General features: G+C 50.0%; 1 protein-coding gene across 3 annotated transcripts in view; it reads left to right on the top strand.

Moving 5' to 3' along the window:
• The window catches only part of ST8SIA5 (ST8 alpha-N-acetyl-neuraminide alpha-2,8-sialyltransferase 5), a 42,444-nt gene that overhangs the window by 15,967 nt on the left and 8,827 nt on the right, over positions 1-17,650 (top strand). For 2 of the 3 annotated variants that reach the window (XM_008157954.3, XM_028135938.2), the window contains 2 exons: positions 7,149-7,241; positions 16,750-16,836. In XM_008157954.3, coding sequence (XP_008156176.1) covers positions 7,149-7,241; positions 16,750-16,836 — 180 coding nt within the window. The remainder of the gene's footprint in view (positions 1-7,148; positions 7,242-16,749; positions 16,837-17,650) is intronic. The other variant, XM_054724199.1, reaches the window with a different exon arrangement.

Here is a 17,650-nt window from a genome sequence, read left to right as displayed (position 1 = left end):
CAGCCAATCAGTGATTCTCTCTCATCACTGATGTTTCTAGCTCTCCCTCCCTCTCTGAAATCAATACAACTATACTTTTTTAAAAAAAGAAAAGAGGCCATTGGATGCAGCTCTTGGCGTGGCCGCCCGGGGCACGGTGGGGAAGCCCAGGAGCAGTCGGACGATGTGCATGAGGAAGGGGACCAAATTGACTTTCGACACCCGGAGGCCCATGGCTGGTGAGCTGAATTTTACAAGGGGAGCTTGTCGGGGCTCCCTGACCTGGGCCCAAAATAAGGCCCCCAAATATGTGCTCTTGCAGGAATGTGCTAGACACGTGACTTGAGGCCCTGCAGAACTGCTGGTTGGGGTAGGGAGGAGTGTCACATTGGGCTCTGCCCTGACCCCCAGCTCCCACCCCAGGCCAGGGATGGCACTTCAGTGAGGCCCATGCTGGGAGCAGATCAGTCACAAGACTTACACGGGTTGCACTCAGAACATCATCAGGCTCTTTAGCTTTCAGTTCTCATATCTCCAAACAGCCCAGGGATCCCTGTGGACAGATGAGGAAACCGTGGCTCAGACAGGGCCATGGTCCAGGCAGGGGGCCGAGCCCGTCTCTCCACCACCGGGAGCTGTGACCTGCCGTTGTCAGTAGCCGAGCCCTCGTGCCTCCCTCTGCGCCTGTGTGGGAAGACACTCAGTCCTTTGTGTTGTCAGGCTGTAGTTTTCAGACTGATTTCTGTGCGTTTGCTCTGACGGGTGGTGTGCTGTCTGGAGCCGGCAGCTGTTCTGGCTCTAGAAATAGCACAGAGCTCACTGAAGGGGGCTGTGGGCCTGAGGGGCGGGGGGAGGGGGAGGCGGGCGGCGGGGAGGGAGGAGGCTGCTTACTGAGAAAACCCCAGTGACCCGGCCGTGGCTTAACCGAGTCAGAACTTGGGTTCTGGGCTCTTAGAAGCCTGGGGTTCCCTTTCTAGTGCCACTAATTACTACCTCAATGCCTGTGGACAAGTTCCTTTACCCCTTGCAGTCTGAGTCTTGGGTATAAAACGGAGAAATAATGCCTGCCTCGTAGGGCAGTTGGGAGGGTTAAACAAGACAAAATTAGAGTCTAGCATCAGGCTGCCACATACAGATGTGCAGGGTGGGCTCTGTGTAAAAACACTAGCCAAGGGGGCAGGTGCGGCTGAAACCCCCCTCGCCCTCACGTGACCAGCCGTGTGCCTGGCATATGGCTTAATTCACCTGGAGAAAAAGGTGCTTTTTCCTAATTTGTAGAGGTGCCATGCCCACGCGGGTTTCCTACCCAGTGTGGAATCAACAAACGACTCTGTGGCTCCTGGAGACTCTGCCCCAGGCTGACGGGGCCTGGGGTGTAGACTGCTGAGCTGGGGCCACTGCCCTGCTCCGGGGGCTGGAGGAGGCCTAACAGGGGTGCTCCTGCTCAGCACAGCCACCTTCCCTGGGCTTTGGTTCCCTGAAGGTCAGCGTCTGGGGAGGAAGGAGTGTGAGATAGGAAGTTGAATTCAGGGGCCTCGTCCTGTACCAGCCAGTAGTTGCTGGGCTCAAAGTACTGTGGCCCCCAAGGAAGACCCCATGGTCCTGAGGAAGCTCTGGAGGGGGGATCAGGCCAACAGGGGAGCCTGTGGGACAGGCTTGCAGGGAAAGGCTGTCAGACTATCTGCACACCAGGCCCTGGGCCTGCTGACATGAGGCCTCCTCCACCTGTAAAGCTGGAGCCCAAGTCTGGGTGGGAGGAGGGGAAATCGTGTCAGGACCACCAAGGCTACTTCTGCCCTTGGCCTTCGGCATTTGTCCTCTCGCTTAGTGGAGGCCCTCAGTGGCTGGCCAGGCAGCCAGGCCCGTCCAGCCTTGCCCATCACAGTCCCGAGGGCACAGAGACAGGGCGCAGGACGGATGCAGCCTGGCACCAGCCTCGGACTTGGCTGCCGGAAGCCAAGTGGCATCTGAGACGAGCTGGGCTCCTGATCTGGCCGGCGGGAACTATTTATACCAGTGAGGTGCCCGAATGGGATGCCAGGGCCCCCTCCCCTTTGAGCTGCATAGAGATCGTCTTTCCAGAATTGAAAGAAGAGACAGTGACAAACTCACCTTGAGAGGCTGATGGCGTTAAGAAGGTTGGAGAAACTGCTTCTCCCAGTCTTCTAGCAGGTTAAGGGGAAACTAGAGCAATTTCAAGGGAGATCTAGGACTTAAAATAAAAGGGCATTTACTAGTGATTCCCAATAATAAAAGAGTCATAACCCCATTACAGAAAAGTCTTTTTTAAAGCATTTTTAAATATATATATTTTTTATTGATTTCAGAGAGGAAGGGAGAGGGAGAGATAGAAGCATCAATGATGAGAGAGAATCATTGATCGGCTGCCTTGTGCATGCCCCCTACGGGGGACCAGCCTGCTCAGGAATCAAACCTGGGACCCTTCAGTCTGCAGGCCAATGCTCTATCCACTGAGCTAAACCAGCCAGGGCCAGAAAAGTATTTTTTAAAACCACTTGGAGAAACCCACTATTAATGTTTTTTTACAGCCCCCCTCCCTTTCCCATGCATTCACATATGTATATGTAATTCTTTTTATAAAACCATAGTTTTATAACTTGCATTTTCCACTCAATGTTATCATGTGAGCCTCTTCCTATGTCATTACACCAAAAAATGGAAGCCTCATTTTTGATGTCTGCATAATGGGCTATATCCAGACCAAACAGGGATTTCCACGCCCCCCTCCAGAATGCAGTCCTTGGGCGTCTGTCAGAAGCAGACTAGAGGTGGTTAGCGTGCCCGTGCTTCTGGCAATTTTATTTCCTCAGGTCAGTTGTCTTTAGAGACTGATGGAGCAGTAGAGCTCTCCCTCCCCGCCAAAGGAAAGCCTAGGTAGGATGGAGAAGGAAGCAAGGACTATCAGTTCCATTTTCCAGATGGGAACACTGGAGGCTTTAGACCCAGGCATTGGAACAGTTTTGATTTTGACTTAGGTACCACCCGGGGTGTCTTCAGGCACCTGGAATAGTAGCCCTGAGTGTGAGAGAAGTTGGTGCGGGTGGGGTATAAGCTCAGTATTGGTGGGTGTGCATGTGAAGGGTGTGTTCACAGGTTAAGGGGAAGCTTAACTCAGTCCTTTATTATCTCAAGGAACCTCTAGGCAAGCCCTGGGAGGGACAGTCTCTCCAGAGTCAGCATGTTGCGATGTCAAAGCATCAGAAACACAGTTTGTCTTTGGAATCTGTGGCAGAGATGGGTGATTAAGGACATCCCAACGTCCACGCAGAACTCAGTGTGGGCTTTATTCACAGGGGCAGGAGAGAGGGTTACTAATAGCAGCAGACGGTGGAGACACTTCCTGAGTTATTCATCTCTGACTCAGCTCTGCCATCAACCAGCTGAGGGGCTGGAAGCAAGTGTCTGACTCCCTGGGCATCCACTCTCAGTTCTTGTCCTTTAATAGCAGGAAAAGGGGGGAAAGGGAGTGAATATTTATTGGGTACTTCCTGTGTTCCTGGCACTTGCTACTATTTTCCCTGAAATTATCATCAATATCTTGTCTAAACCCTGTTACATACTAGTATGTGCTACACTTAAAAAAATATTTTTTTTATTGCTTTCAGAGAGGAAGGAGAGGGAGAGAGAGAGAGAGAGAGAAACATCAATGATGAAAGAGAATCATTGACCAGCTGCCTCCTGCACGCCCCATACTGGGGACTGAACCTGCAACTCAGGCATGTGCCCTGACTGGGAATTGAACCATGACCTCCTGGTTCATAGGTTGACCATTTGGGATCATTGTACTGTCTAGTTTCTTATGAGTGATGTTGGGGATTCAGGAGAAAAGGAAGCCAAATGGAGGCTGATGGAGGTAAGGCAGGGACGGTCTCGTGGAGGCAATGGAGGGGCTAGCTGATCGAAGGGCAGGGGCTGATTGGTTTTAACTTCCTCCTGTGTGTGGACCATTAATTCACAGTATCGATCTGCCTTGGTTAGTGAGTGGGGAATTCTGGGGAAGCTTGGTATTGAATTTTAGTGCTGGATGGGCCTTTAGATATCACCTAGTTCAAACAGATTGTTTTAAGGAGGAGGAAGCAGAGGCCCAGAGCGGGGAAGTGATTTACCCAAAGTCACACAGCTGGTGTAGAGGCATGTCTAAGATATGCCCACAGCTTTCCCATCTCTGTCCTCCTAACGACCTCCTGCATCATTTGAATAGGGAGCTTTTCTGGTAGCAGCCTGAGATCATGGCTTTGGATGACCCAGTGGATTCCGAAGGGCTTGGTGCCACTGGCTCTGGTTGCGAATGATGATCTTTGTAATCAGATACCAGACCCCACTTTGTGTTGTGTGACTGGAAAACCACATGAATTAAAGCCAAGGTCATGGACTTTTTTTGTGGCCCCAGGCTGACCTCTTCCTTGTTCTTAATTACAGATAACAGGATCCTTTTTAACCAATTCAAACAGAAAAGGATTTATCAAGGGTCCAACTAGTTCCGTAGACAGACACCAGGCAGAGCTTCCAGAAATGCCTCCCCTAATTACACTGTGAAATGAGGCCACTGTGAAAGCTGCGGCCTCTGATATAATCGTGAAAGTGCTGCCACCACTGCAGTTTCCAAGAGCCATGCCACCTCGGCCACATTCTGCACCAGCAAAACAATGCTTTGAGGCTTGTCATTCTTCTCCAATAACAGTCTCGAGCAAGTGCTTCTGAATGGTTGAACTTCAACTTCATCCAGAACCTAGCTGCAAGGGAGTCTGGGAAATACAGTTCTTAGCTTTCCTGCCTCTGTACTACAGAAGGTACAGAGATAACAAAGACAGTTCCCATGCTTACAGTTTGGAAGGGAAATGGATATATAAATAGACTATTTCAATACAATGTTATTTGCTCTAATGAAAAGACAGTGTACAGAGGACCATGGAGGTAATGGTCAGGAAGCCTTCCCAGAAGTAGGTGCATTTAAAGTGGGTACTGAAGTATTAATATGAATTTGCTGGGTGAGAACAACAGAGGAGGGAGTTCAAAAACATGAGGGAAACAGAGAAAAAAGTGAGTGTGATATGTTGGGGATCCCAAATGCCTAATCTTATTAACTCTACTTCAATTCTTTTATGATAAAAGAACAAGGAGACAACTTATTTTATAAATAGGAGCCAATTTGTTGTATGAAATATTTTCATATTTTGAAATATAATTTTAAATTACTTAAATATATAATTATAGTACTGTCAAATTAACTATTGCTATATTAAAATTATTAAGAACATATTTATGAATATATATTTATATTTTTATTTACTTCAGAGATGAAGGGAGAAGAAGAGAGAGATAGAAACATCAATGATAAGAGGGAATCATTGATTGGCTGCCTCCTGCACGTTGAACCGAGCATGCAAACCAGGCATGTGCCCTTGACCAGAATTGAACCTAGGACCCTTGGGTCCACAGGCCGAGGCTCTCTCCACTGAGCCAAACCAGCTAGGGCTTATGAATATATTTTTAAATTTAACTATGAAATTATATTTAAAAGTTACTTTAAAAATATTTTGTTCTAATATTTTAAAATATTTAAATATATGGTTATGCTTTAAAATTAACTGTTGTTTTATTAAAATTAAAAATAACACATATTTATAAACAGAATATGTTTTAAAGTATTAAATATTAAAATAAAAGCTGTTTAGCATACAAATATTTAAAAAAGACACCAACTTACTGGGTAAAATGATGTAGTATTTCTTAAGCAGCCGCACATAAGTTTGCACATGTAAGTTGGACACGTGAGAACACAAGCACAAACTGCCGACAGGTTTCTGGGAAATGCCTGAGGAATGCCTGTGTTTTAAGTCCTTGCTCATGGATTGCAGGGCCCGGGAGCAGCCCTGGGGCACCTCTCCCACTTCTGATTCTCCAGGGCTCCCTACTGCGAGGTCACTGCCCCCACATTTAGAGTGGCTTGACCCTGCAGGCTTCTCTTCTGAGGAGTTGAGGCTGCCATGCGCCCAGCCTCCCAGCTTAATCTGCCCGGTCTCTTCTGTGCAACCTCCAGGCGGAGGCCATGAGGAGAGGGTCACCTGGCCTCTGCCCAGGAGGCCCACCCTGCCTCCTTGGTCGAGCCCAGCAGTGAACCACTATGTTTTATCTTCAAGGGAACCTCCCCCTCAATTCATCCCTCCCCACCCCCAGTCGGGTGATGCACTTCCTTCCAGGGTGAGAGAAGGGGAGGCCTTAAAGGGATCCTCGGCAGTGCCCGTGGGACACCAGTTGTCCTTGTAGGTGAGTGGACAGGAGCAGCCTTGAGGCTCATGGTGCAGCTCTGGGCAAGTGAGTTAAATCCTAGAGCCTGTCTGAGGCTTATGGCATCACTTTCCTTGTGGGCTGGTTATAAAGATCAAAGTGGATGCCTCCTTGTCAAGTGCTGGGCCCGTGGTAAGGACTTGGCAAGCATTGGCTGAAATTGGATTTGTGATTCTGCATGAAGCTGCTGAAGGGCCCCTGAGGTGGCTCTGACATGCCTGGAGCCGGCTGGTGTTGGAGGGGCTTGGGCACCTCTGCAGTGGGATCTAGACCAAGCCTGGCCGTGCCCCAAACTGACAGTGGGACCTGGGGCTCCATCTGTTTAGCCTCAGTTTTCCCAGCTGCCAAATGGGGAGAAAGAAATGTCACTCTCACCTAGTCTCTGCGTGAGCATGGGAATCAAGTGAGCTAACGGAGATGGAAATGCTTGTTCAGAAGAAAAGTAGTGGATCTCAGCTATGCTCGTGGCTGTCGCTGTGTAACACTTTCCCAAGAGGAGGATGAGGGGGCAGGAGAGGGCAGGGCTGGCTGAAGGCTGCCACCTTGCCGCCCGGCCCAGTGCTGCCTCCTTCAGTGACTGATCACAGGAAGAGCCAGAGCAAGTTCCCTTTCCAGCCACCAACTTGGAACCACTTGCTTCTGAATGTCATCATTTGCTGAAGCGGGGTCATACTCCCATAAATGCTTACGCTCAGTGATCAAGCCAGAGGCCCCAGCCGTCCTGGAGCCTTCCACCAGCTCATCTGCTGGGTGGGACTGGTTTGCTCTATTTATTTGACAAGGACAGACTCCCCAACAAGGGTCCCTGAAAGTCAGGCCGGCTTCTCTGCATAGTAACCTCTGTCCCTGTTGGTTCCCAGGTACTTTGAATTTTACGAGGGCCCTTTAGAATATAACTCCACAAGATGCCTGGAGCTGAGGAACGAGATCTTGGAGGTGAAGGTGCTGTCCATGTGAGTGTGGCCGGGCTGGGTGGTGGGTGCGTGGTGCACGCGGGAGTGGGGCAGGGCCAGGGGGCAGGTGGGGATTTGGGCAGAAGGAAGTACAGTAGGAACCTCGGTGGATCAGACAGAACAAGCATTAGGTCTTCTTCCCAGGGCCCTGGCATCGGGAGAGCTCCGAGGGCCGCACGCAGGGATGATTGTGTTTTGTGAAAAAAGCCCAAGTTTGCTAGGCCACCTCTGTTGACTTGGCCTTTCAGTCCCGGCTCAGTTACCGGTCTCCGAGATTATCATCACCGGCTCCTTGGGTATAGAAATCGAACAGGGCCCGGGAGCGTCTTACCTGAAATGTAGTCCTGTGTGCGAGGGCTAAGCATCACCTTCCTGCTATGGTCTTTTAAACATTTTATATTCGTTAAAATTTTACAAAAAGGTAAACAAGCGAAAAGTCCCTTGCCCACAGCCCCCCAGTTCTCTTCAGAGGTAAGAGGCCACCCCTGTGTCCCCTGCATCTTCCCAGAAAGTCTACACAAAACCCAGCATCTACGTACAGGTATTTTTCACTCTTTCTTTTTTTAAAAAATGGCAAAAGTCCCATGCTCTCTCCACCCCCTCAGCAATAGATCACCATGGCTCTGTTACAGCCCATGTGAGAAAAAGTGTGTTACATGCTGAACATTTTAGCGCGTGGGCCTGTCCTGGCTTTCCCTCCCGTGACTGCCATGAATTTGGTAAACCATTCAGAGGACTGGGTGCTGTGTTCATCAGGACAGGATGTATGTTGATTTTAAAACAGTTATGTCTGGATATGGAAGAAGTGCAGTTTGTTGAGGCCGGCAGTGCTGGGCGCTCCAGTGGGCTCATGGGCCCCGGACACGATCCCTGCACTGCAGTCCATGGCCCACAGGCAGGAGCCATCGCTGCTTTAGCCCTTTGACATGGTCTCCGGGGAGTGTGGGTCATAGGAAGAACATGAGCCTTGGGTTCAGGCAGACCTGGGCTCCAAAGCCGACGCTGGGCTTTACCAGCTCTGCATCTTCATACAAATGACTTAACCTCTCTGAGCCTTCTCTTACCTATAAAAATGGGGACACTCTCACCTCGTTTTTCAGGGTTGCTATAAAGACTAGTTGAATTAACATATGTGAACATAGTAACCCAGCAGTCCACATACATAGTAGCACACATAGTAGGTGCTCAGTGTTCATTGCTTCTTCCCTTTCCTTCTCTCCCTTCCTTCCTTCCTCTCTGGAACCAGCAGCAGCAGCAACAGCTTTTCTGGGCTGTCTTTCAGACTCCGTAAGCTTAGTAGCTGCAGGAAATGTCCAAGATAAGAGCAAATGTCCAGCTGGGATTAGCTGTGTCGCTCATGGTTTCTGTACTAACCCAGGGGCTTTATGCCCCCTCTAGAGAGGATCATGTGAGCGGCTCACCCTCCCGCAAACCCCTCCCAGCCTTGGGCTGAGCACACACCGTGGCGGCGCCTGCCCCCAGGAGCTCCCAGCCCAGCGGGGAAGCGATCAGTAATAACTGATTACCTGAGGGAGATGAGGGTGACAGGGAACTGGACCTGGGCTGGGGGGAGGGGTAGTCAGGCCAGGCTTCTCTGCGGAAGCGATGGTGTGAAGGGTGATAGGAGTTAACTAGGCCAAGAGGATTCCTGACCGAGGGAACAGTTTGTGCAAAGGCCCTGTGCCAGGAAGGAGCCCGCTGTGTCCCAGGCTGTGCAGGGTCAGGGCAGCTTGAATGCCAGCAGGAGAGGGGGAAACAGAAGCAATGCTGCTAGAGGGGCGGGATTTAGTTTTGTCGTTATCAAAGGGCAGTGGGAAGGGTTGGAAGCAGGCGGCGGGTAGGATGTGATTGGTGTTGGCTACATTCCACCGAGGAGTGGGGATTTAGTGGCGAAGATGGGTGCCCGGACCTCGGTTAGGAGCCACATCCATAAGCTCATAAGCAGAGAGCGAGCCTTTATCTTTTCCCCAAATTCAGAGACTGCAGGCCTGCCCGTGCCGCACTGTGCAAACCCAGGGCCCTCGTGGAGAGCACTCGGTACCGTTTCAAAGGGCAAGTCATCCATTTTTTTAAATTATGAAAAACAGACAGTTTCTCCATGGTTACTTCAAGGTCTGCACAGGATGGCCTGGGGGACCCCATATACTTGCCTTCCCTCTGCGTGGCTTCCCATTCCTCCACCCGCATATTGTTTATATGCTGGTGTTTGTCCCTGTGCTGGTGGCTTGTTGGGCTCCCATCACAAGGGACCACAGACTGGGGGCTTCAACACCAGAGCTTTCTTTTCTCCAAGTTCCGTGGGCTGGAGTCAGAGGGCGGTGCCAGGAAGGCTGGGTCTCTCTGTGGCTTTGCGATGGCTGCCTTCCCTGTCTTCACACGGTCGTCCCTCTGGGTGCCTGTGTCCTGATTTCCTCTAATGAGGACACCAGTCACAGCGGATGAGGGCCCACTAGGGATGCCATTTTAACTGAACCACCTCTCCAAAGACTCTATCCCAGAAAGACGGTCATGTTTTGAGATGTTGGGGGTTAGGGCTTCAACATATGAATTTTGGGAGAGATACTACTCAGCTCATAGTAGTCCCTATCACACCTTCCATTCAGGGACTAACTTAGAAATTGCCTGGGCTCTTGGTTTCAAGCCCGAATCACAAATGTTGTGGGGTGCGATGGGGAGCCTCGTATTTCCCCATGATCTGTGCCCACCCTGTCCCTTGTCGTGTTGGTGGCCTTGGGTCCTCTGCGTGGTTGGCGTTAGTTCTCATCGCTGCCTCTGGGCCCCTGAACTGAAGAACTATCCCAGCTGGGGCCCTCTGGGCCTTGCACCACCCTGGGTCTCCATGGCAGCTGCCGTCCTGTGGTCCCCAGGCCCTGGGAGTGGGCACTGGAGATCTGAGAGGAGAGGAGAGGCTGGGGCTGTTCATAGGGCATCAGCATGGCAGGATGTTGGGGAGACAGGAGCCTCATGCCTCTTTTCCTGAGTCCTCAAGCTGGGGGTCAGTGGGCCTTCTGGGGCTAAAATCCGAGAGCCCAGAGCCCGGCCTCCGATCTGAGTGGTTCTGACCCCCTGGGCACCTGCGTGCTTTGCTCCAGCCTAGAGCTGTGGCCCTACTTGAGGTGGAGACTGTGAGTCATTGGGAAAAGGTTAAATTCTCATCTGTGAGCTGAGGGGCTTGGATGGATGCGCTCTGAGGCCCTTCAGCGCATGCTGTCAGCTGGAGTTCTGTCGGAGATGGGACCTGTGCGATTCATCTGGGGAGATTCTCATCCAACATTGCTCCTCTCAGTGGGGAAAGTCAGTGAGCCGGAAAACCCCACCCGGACAGGCCTCGCTCCTGACAATACCAGATTGTGAGGAATTGTGCTATGACGATTTGTTATGAAAATGCATTGTCCCTATATTGTAAAAATATCGACTTTGAATTCAGTCATTCTAGAGCCTCTTTATTTTTATTTTTAAACTAAAGGCCTGATGCACGAAATTCGTGCAAGAGTAGGCCTTCCTTCCCCCGGCTGCTGGCACCAGCTTCCCTCTGGCACCCGGGACCTGGGCTTCCCTTGTAGCCCCGGCTTCGTCCGGAAGGACATCTGGTCTAATTAGCATATTACGCTTTTATTATTATAGAGCAGCTCCTGCCTGTGCTCACACCCAGATGGTCTCACCTCACCAGCCGCCCTCTCCTGACACCACTTCCCATCTTTCTGGGGTGGGGCCCTCACTGAGACAGGAGAGGGGCTGGGGCCAGGTCTGGCAGGGTTCTCCAGGCGTCTCTGAGTCCTGGATCCTGGCCCTGCATGGGCTCAGGATGTGTTTGTTAAGTGAATGAATGGATGGAAAAGTGAATGTGACCAGAGTGGAAATGAGGAGGTCATGAAAGAAAAGGGGGAAATAAAGGAAAATGAGATGGCCATTATCATCTCATTATTATTGCCATCTCTATCACAAGGCTAGAAAAATACGAAAGTTTATGATAATAAAAAGCAACAGTCCCCTGCCCCACACCCTACCTCCACCCCTGCTGCTTCCAACTCTTGGCTGTCTCTGCGGTACCTGCTCCCATACCTCCCAGCGCCACTGCATGCCACTGTCCCCTGACTTGCCCTGTTTGCACAGCGTCCCCTCCCGTCCTGCCTCGGCGAGTGAGGATTCAGCTCCCTTAGCCCACACCCAGCCCCGCCCCACTATCCTGGGTGAGGACCGTTGCTATTTGTAGTTCTTCTATCTATAGATTGCCCAATAACCTGCTTCTTTTTCTACTAAACATTGGCAGCATCTCTTGATCCAGCGCTTTGTGATATGAGGCTGTTCAAGTTACGCCTACGTTTTAGTTCCAGCCTCTGGCTTCGGTCATCCATGAGTTTACCTTTAAAATGTCAAGGCTGCCAACATGTACATTCTGTGTGTAACCATAGCAGCCTTTTGGGGGCTTTTCTCTATAGGTTGATTCTAAAATTTGAAGATCAGATAATGGTGATTCCATCTTCTTTTTGTACAGTTCTCCCCTTTTTTTTCTGAAGCTTCTAGTCATCTTTTCCCCCTTGAACTCTCGTCTCTATTATGCCCTGTTTCCCGCCCCCACCCCCCTTCTCCCTCAACTAGGCATTCCCCCAGGTTTCCCTTCATCCTCCTGCCTCACCCCGGACAGGCTGCGTCCTGATAGGCCACACATCATCTCCCCAGGGCTTCCTTCTCTGCCTGCTTAGGTCGGATTCATACCTGAGAACCCATAGCTGCTTCTTTCTTGGTTTACTCCTTCATTTTGCTTCTACCCCCTCTTTAAGCAAAGTCCCCAAAAGGATGGGTGGGAGGTAAACTTTTGAGTCCTTCTGTGTCTAAATGACTTAATTCTTCCCTTGTACTTGATTGCTGGTTTGGTGGGGTTGGTATTTCAGGTGGAAGTCATTTCCCCCCAGAATGCTGCTGAAGAGCTTCTGTCATCTGCTAGCACCCAGGGCCACATGCACATGACACTTGTTCCTTTGGAGGTGACCTGCCTTTTCAGATCATGACGTTCTGAAACGTCCTGATGGTGTGCCCGGGATGCACACCACTGGGACCTCTTCAACGGGGCTCATGTCCAAACTCTTGAGCTTCTCTTAGAGTTCTTTGTATTTGCTCCTCTTCATTTTTCTCTGTTTCCTCTTTTTAGTGCATCTAAGAGTTGAATACTGGCTCCTCTAGCACACACATACAGTTTAATCTCATCTCTTGCTATCTCCCTGCCCTTTGCTTCTGCTTCCTGAGAAAAGTTCTTGACTTTATCTTCTAGCTCATCTGGTGAACTTTCCCCCTCAGGAGCTCTTACTTTGTTCTCAGAGTGGCCTGTTCTTATTTTAAGGACCTCGTGACTTCTTGAATAGCTCTGGGGACACTAAGGAGAATATCTTGGAGTTCTGTTTCATGCCTCTCTCTGTAATCATTTAAAAAAACAAACACCAGTATTTTTATTTATTTTTGTGTGTAGGCACAAATAGTGATTAATATGAAACAGTTTAATTAGATACACAGTCTTATATTATGATGAAAAATAATGAAAACAAAAAATAGAAAAATGATGCCCATAATTATAACATACCAAAAAATCAAATATTTTCTCTTTTAAAATGTATTTTTCAATTACAATTGACATGCAGTATTATGTTAGTCTCAGGTGTACAACATAGTTATCAGACATTACCATGCTTTATAAATGATCACCCCAATAACTCTCATACCCCTCTGACATAATTAATGACACCCATATGACACCTTGCGTAGTTATTACAGTGTTACTGACTATATTCCCTAAGCTCTCCTTTACATCCCTGCGACTATTTTAATAACTGGCAATTTGTACTTCTTAAACCCTTTCACCTTCTCACCCATCCTCCCAACCCCCTCCCATCTGTGGACCACCAATTTGTTCTCTGAATCTATACATTTGTTTCTGTTTTGTTTGTTCATTTTTTAAAATTCCACATATAAGTGAAACCATATGGTATCTGTCTTTTCCTGTCTGACTCATTTTATTTAGTGTAATACCCTCTAGGTCCATCCATGTTGTCACAAATGGTAAGATTTCATTCTTATTGTGGCTGAGTATGACCCCATTGTATATATGGACTGCATCTATGCATTTGTCTACGGATGGGCATTTAGGCTGCTCCATATCTTGGCTGTTGTAAATGACGCTGTAATGAACATAGGGCTGCATATATCTTTTCGAATTAATGTTTTCAATTTCTTCGAAATGAATTCTCTGTCATTTTATCTGATGGTTTATCTTGGTCTATTCCCTCAGGTAGACCAGGTAGCCCTTGGTTATCTGTTCCTATTTAAACAATATAAAGCTGATAGGGTCTCTGAGGCTGAGAGCAGCTTTCATGGAGGGTAGGTGTTCAAGATTGCTGCTGGCCCTTTTGCTGTTAGAACATCCAGATCTTTTCACTGGGAGTGATAATTTTTTTTTAAGAAGCCGGAACTGACTGTCTGATTCATTCTCTCTTCCCTCCTCTGCTTGACATTAAATATCTGGCCACCGTGGGGGTGGGCTTGATTGTTCCGGATATGGACTCACAACCCATCCTCATTTTAACACCATGTCCCTGCCCCGTCCTCCACCCCCTTTAAAATTTTCTGTGCAAATCGGCTCTATCCCTGGGCTGTGCCCTTCCTCCTTATGTCACCCCTTCTCCTTCCACACACTTGTTGAAATCTCTCTTCCACTGAGACCTTCCACCCACTCCCATTATTCTATTCACCTGGTAGCTTATACCTTTTTTATTCTTCTGGAATGTGGTGTCTTGGGAGAAAGGAGGTAAGGGCCTGGGATCAACCCTTCATCTTAAAGATGATCTGTGCATCTGTAAAGCAATTTGTAAAATATTTTTACAAACATTATCTCATTGGATCTTTCTGACACCCTTCGAGATGGGCAGGGCAGAGGTTATTGTATCCATCTTACAGATAAAGCAGCTGAGTCTCAGAGGGATTAAATGACTTAGCCGAGGTCACATTGCAAGTTGGGGATGGAGCCAGGATTCAAGGCTGGGTGTTCAGGCCCCATCCTTGGTCCATGTATGATGAGGGCATTGGAGGCTCAGAGAATGGGGCTCAGATGATGGTAACAGTCGAACTTGGGACCCCGGCCTGCAGTGTTGCCACGGCTGTGTTTCTGGGAGGCATTAGCAGTAGAGGGGGCTGCTCTGGGGCCTGGGTTGCAGGAAGTGGGGGAGGGAATGAGTGTGTGAGCCAGGGTGCCGCTGGGCAATGACACTTCTCCTCTGGTGTCACAGGAGCTTGAGGGATAAGAGCTGCTGTGGGGGTTTGGGAAAGCCAGAGGAAGGGTCAGGATGAGAGGGGTGCTCCTTCCAGCTCTTTAAAGCTGCCAAGCAGGTGTGTGAACTGGGTCTGAGGCCCATGTCCCACTCTGCTTCCCAAATTCATGGACTTTGTTGCTATCCCGACTTCTCCTGAAATCACCCCTCCACCCACTGTCATGTGTCTCCTGTAGGCGAGGCTTGCCTGTTTGGGAACAACTACATCTCCCTGCAGTTAAACACAGGGAAACAGCTCTGTAGAATGAACCTGTCTTATTTTATTTTTTCAATCTTATGGTTAAGTGAGTATTTGCCCTTTTTATTTTACTTGTTTTATTATTATTATTTAAAATCCTCACCCGAGGGTATTTTTTCCATTGATTTTTAGAGAAAGTGGAAGAGAAAGGGAAAGACAGAGAGAAATATCGATGGGAGAGAAACACATTGATTGGTTGCCTCCTGCATGTGCCCCAACCGGGGCCTGGAATTGAGCCTGCAACCCAGGTACATGCCCTTGACCAGAATCAAACCTGGGACCTTCAGTCCGCAGGCTCACGCTCTATCCACTGAGCAAAACTGGTGAGGGCGGTATTTGCCTTAAAAAAAGAAATCATGGTCCTAACCGGTTTGGCTCAGTGGATAGAGCGTCGGCCTGCGGACTGAAAGGTCCCAGGTTTGATTCTGGTCAAGGGCATGTACCTTGGTTGCGGGCACATCCCCAGTAGGGGGTGTGCAGGAGGCAGCTGATTGGTGTTTCTCTCTCAACAATGTTTCTAACTCTCTATCCTTCTCCCTTTCTCTCTGTAAAAAATCAATAAAATATATTAAAAACAAACAAAAAAACAAACAGAAAAAAGAAATCATGGACCCCTTTGGGAAGCTGATGAAAGCTTCCGGTTCTCCCCAAGATGTGTACCCGTGGACAAGCGTGAGATTGTCACTATGATGCAGGGGGCTCAAGGGTTCCCGTGAGCCCTTCAGTGGACCCCAGAGTAAGAGCCACAGTTACAGTAGTTTTCTGCTAACACCCAGCTCCGGGGGGGCTGGCCACCTCCCCATGCTTGAGCAAACCAGAAGGACCTTCCAGGGCTGCTGTCTATACTCCGCCCAGGCCAGCCAGCTTCTGAACCACCACCGCCAGGCGACCCCGGACAGCGCAGGGTATAGGCGCAGGGAGGGGACTGCGGCCGGGCAGGAGGTTATGGTCCATGCAGCATTCCTGAGAAACTCCGGTCTGCACCGCTCAGTGGGAAGACGGTCCAACCGTCTAATGCTTTCCGCTGGTTTCAGTCAAAGCGCGAATCCCACCTGAGTTAGACGTTCCCTTCCCAGAGAGCACGTTAGGCACCACAAGCCGAGATGTTCAAAACCCGACGAGCATCAAGAAAGCCTTGCAGATGGGTGTTCCGGTGAAAGGAGCATGTCCCAGGTTTCTCAGCTCTTCCTGTGTGTCATCTGGAAGTTGTGAGCAGGGCATACCCAGTGCTGAGCCCTACTGTGTGCTAAGCACAGTGTGAGGGAGGCTCAGACATTCCTTTGCCCTCTCTAGGTAGATGTTCCTGGGGCATCCAGGCAGGTCCTGGGGGGTGGGCATGTGAGGAAGAATGCTTTAAAAATGTAGCCTGGCTTTTTAAAAATCAGATATGGGAAGACACCCAGACACAGACATGACATCGTGAAGGAAGAAGTTCTGATACTCCCAGATCCCTAGAAAGAGGAGGCACGGCTCGCCATGCAGGGCCACCCGGGGAAGCAGAAGAGGTGAGGGGAAGCCTGGGTGAGAGCCTTCATGTGGTTCTCACAGGGAGGAATGGCAAGGAGGGGCGGACAGGGTTAGGACTGGCCAGTTTGAACGCTTTCTATGGGCTCTGTGGCATAGGGACTGCCCCTAGTGGCTTGAGACCTGGCCCCGGCATGATTAGGGCGGTGAGCCACTGGTTGGGTTGATAAAGGAGGTGGTTGCAGGTATGGGCTCTGGATTGGTCGGTGTGATATGAAAGGTGTGCTTGCAGGAGATTGTCTGCCATCTCTAGGGATTAGCAAGGCCCCCAGGGCCAGAGCATCAAGAATACAGAAACTGAGAAAATACAGTTAATACAAAGGACCAGCCAGGATTTGGCAGAGCGGGGAGCAGGAGGGAGCATGTTTGGGAATGACGACACTCTGCCGGCCTGGCCCTTCATGGACTCTTCTGTCCTCCACTCCCCAAGGGTGAAGCAGTCGGAGCTGTTCGACAGGTGGAGGAGCCTGCAGATGTGCAAGTGGGCGATGAACATCTCCGAAGCCAACCAGTTCAAGTACCTATGACTCTTCTGTCCTGCCCGGGGTCCTCTCCCTGCCTCCTCTGCACATCCTCCCGGTCCTGCAAGGCCCAGCCCCGGGGCATCTCCTTGGAGCTGGTCCTGACAGAGCTCTGGAGTCTGGGCAGGGTGGAGGCTCTGACTCAGCATGCAGGCTTAGGCGGCACCTGCTGGGTGCTGTCCTCCACATTCTCACCCTGCAGCATCCCTGCAAGGTCAGTGGTGTCGTCTCCAGTAAAGCCGAGGTTCACTGAGACTCACCGAGGTGAAGCGATTTTCCGGAGGTCTCTAGCAGGCCTGTGCCTTAAGGCACAGTAAGCACAGTCCACGGCCCCATCCTGTTCCCCTCCTCACCTCTAGCCCAGCAGCCCCTCCTCCAAGCTCTAGAGTTCTTCTAGCCCAGCGGTCGCCAATCTTCCAGACCTCACCGACCACTGGTTGGCGACCGCTGTTATAGCCTATACTGAATGTTTGAGTGCTGCTGTAGGTGATTTTCTCGTGGCTCTCTAACCAAAATTTACAGATCATAAGCTCCCGGAGCTTAAAGTTCTCCAGCCTTTGAGAGTCGCCTACTATAGAAGTAGAACATGAACTTGAGCCAAGTACAGGAAGAAGCGGGGAAGTCCAAGTTCTGGGCTTACGTGCTGCCCAATCCACCCTTAGAAAGAGAGATTACTGTGGGGACTGGGCAGGCAGATAACCCCTCTGGGTGGGTGCGGCCCGAGAGCCCTGAGGAAGTGGCAGTACCAGTTCAGGGAGATGCACAAGGCTGAGTGGACAGAAGCCTCATCAGTGGGATTCACAATATAAA

This window comes from Eptesicus fuscus, chromosome 12, assembly GCF_027574615.1.
Source record: "Eptesicus fuscus isolate TK198812 chromosome 12, DD_ASM_mEF_20220401, whole genome shotgun sequence".
NCBI classification, from domain to species: domain Eukaryota; kingdom Metazoa; phylum Chordata; class Mammalia; order Chiroptera; family Vespertilionidae; genus Eptesicus; species Eptesicus fuscus.
The sequence above is the reverse complement of the archived record's forward strand: the minus strand, read 5'-3'. Positions and strand labels throughout refer to the sequence as shown.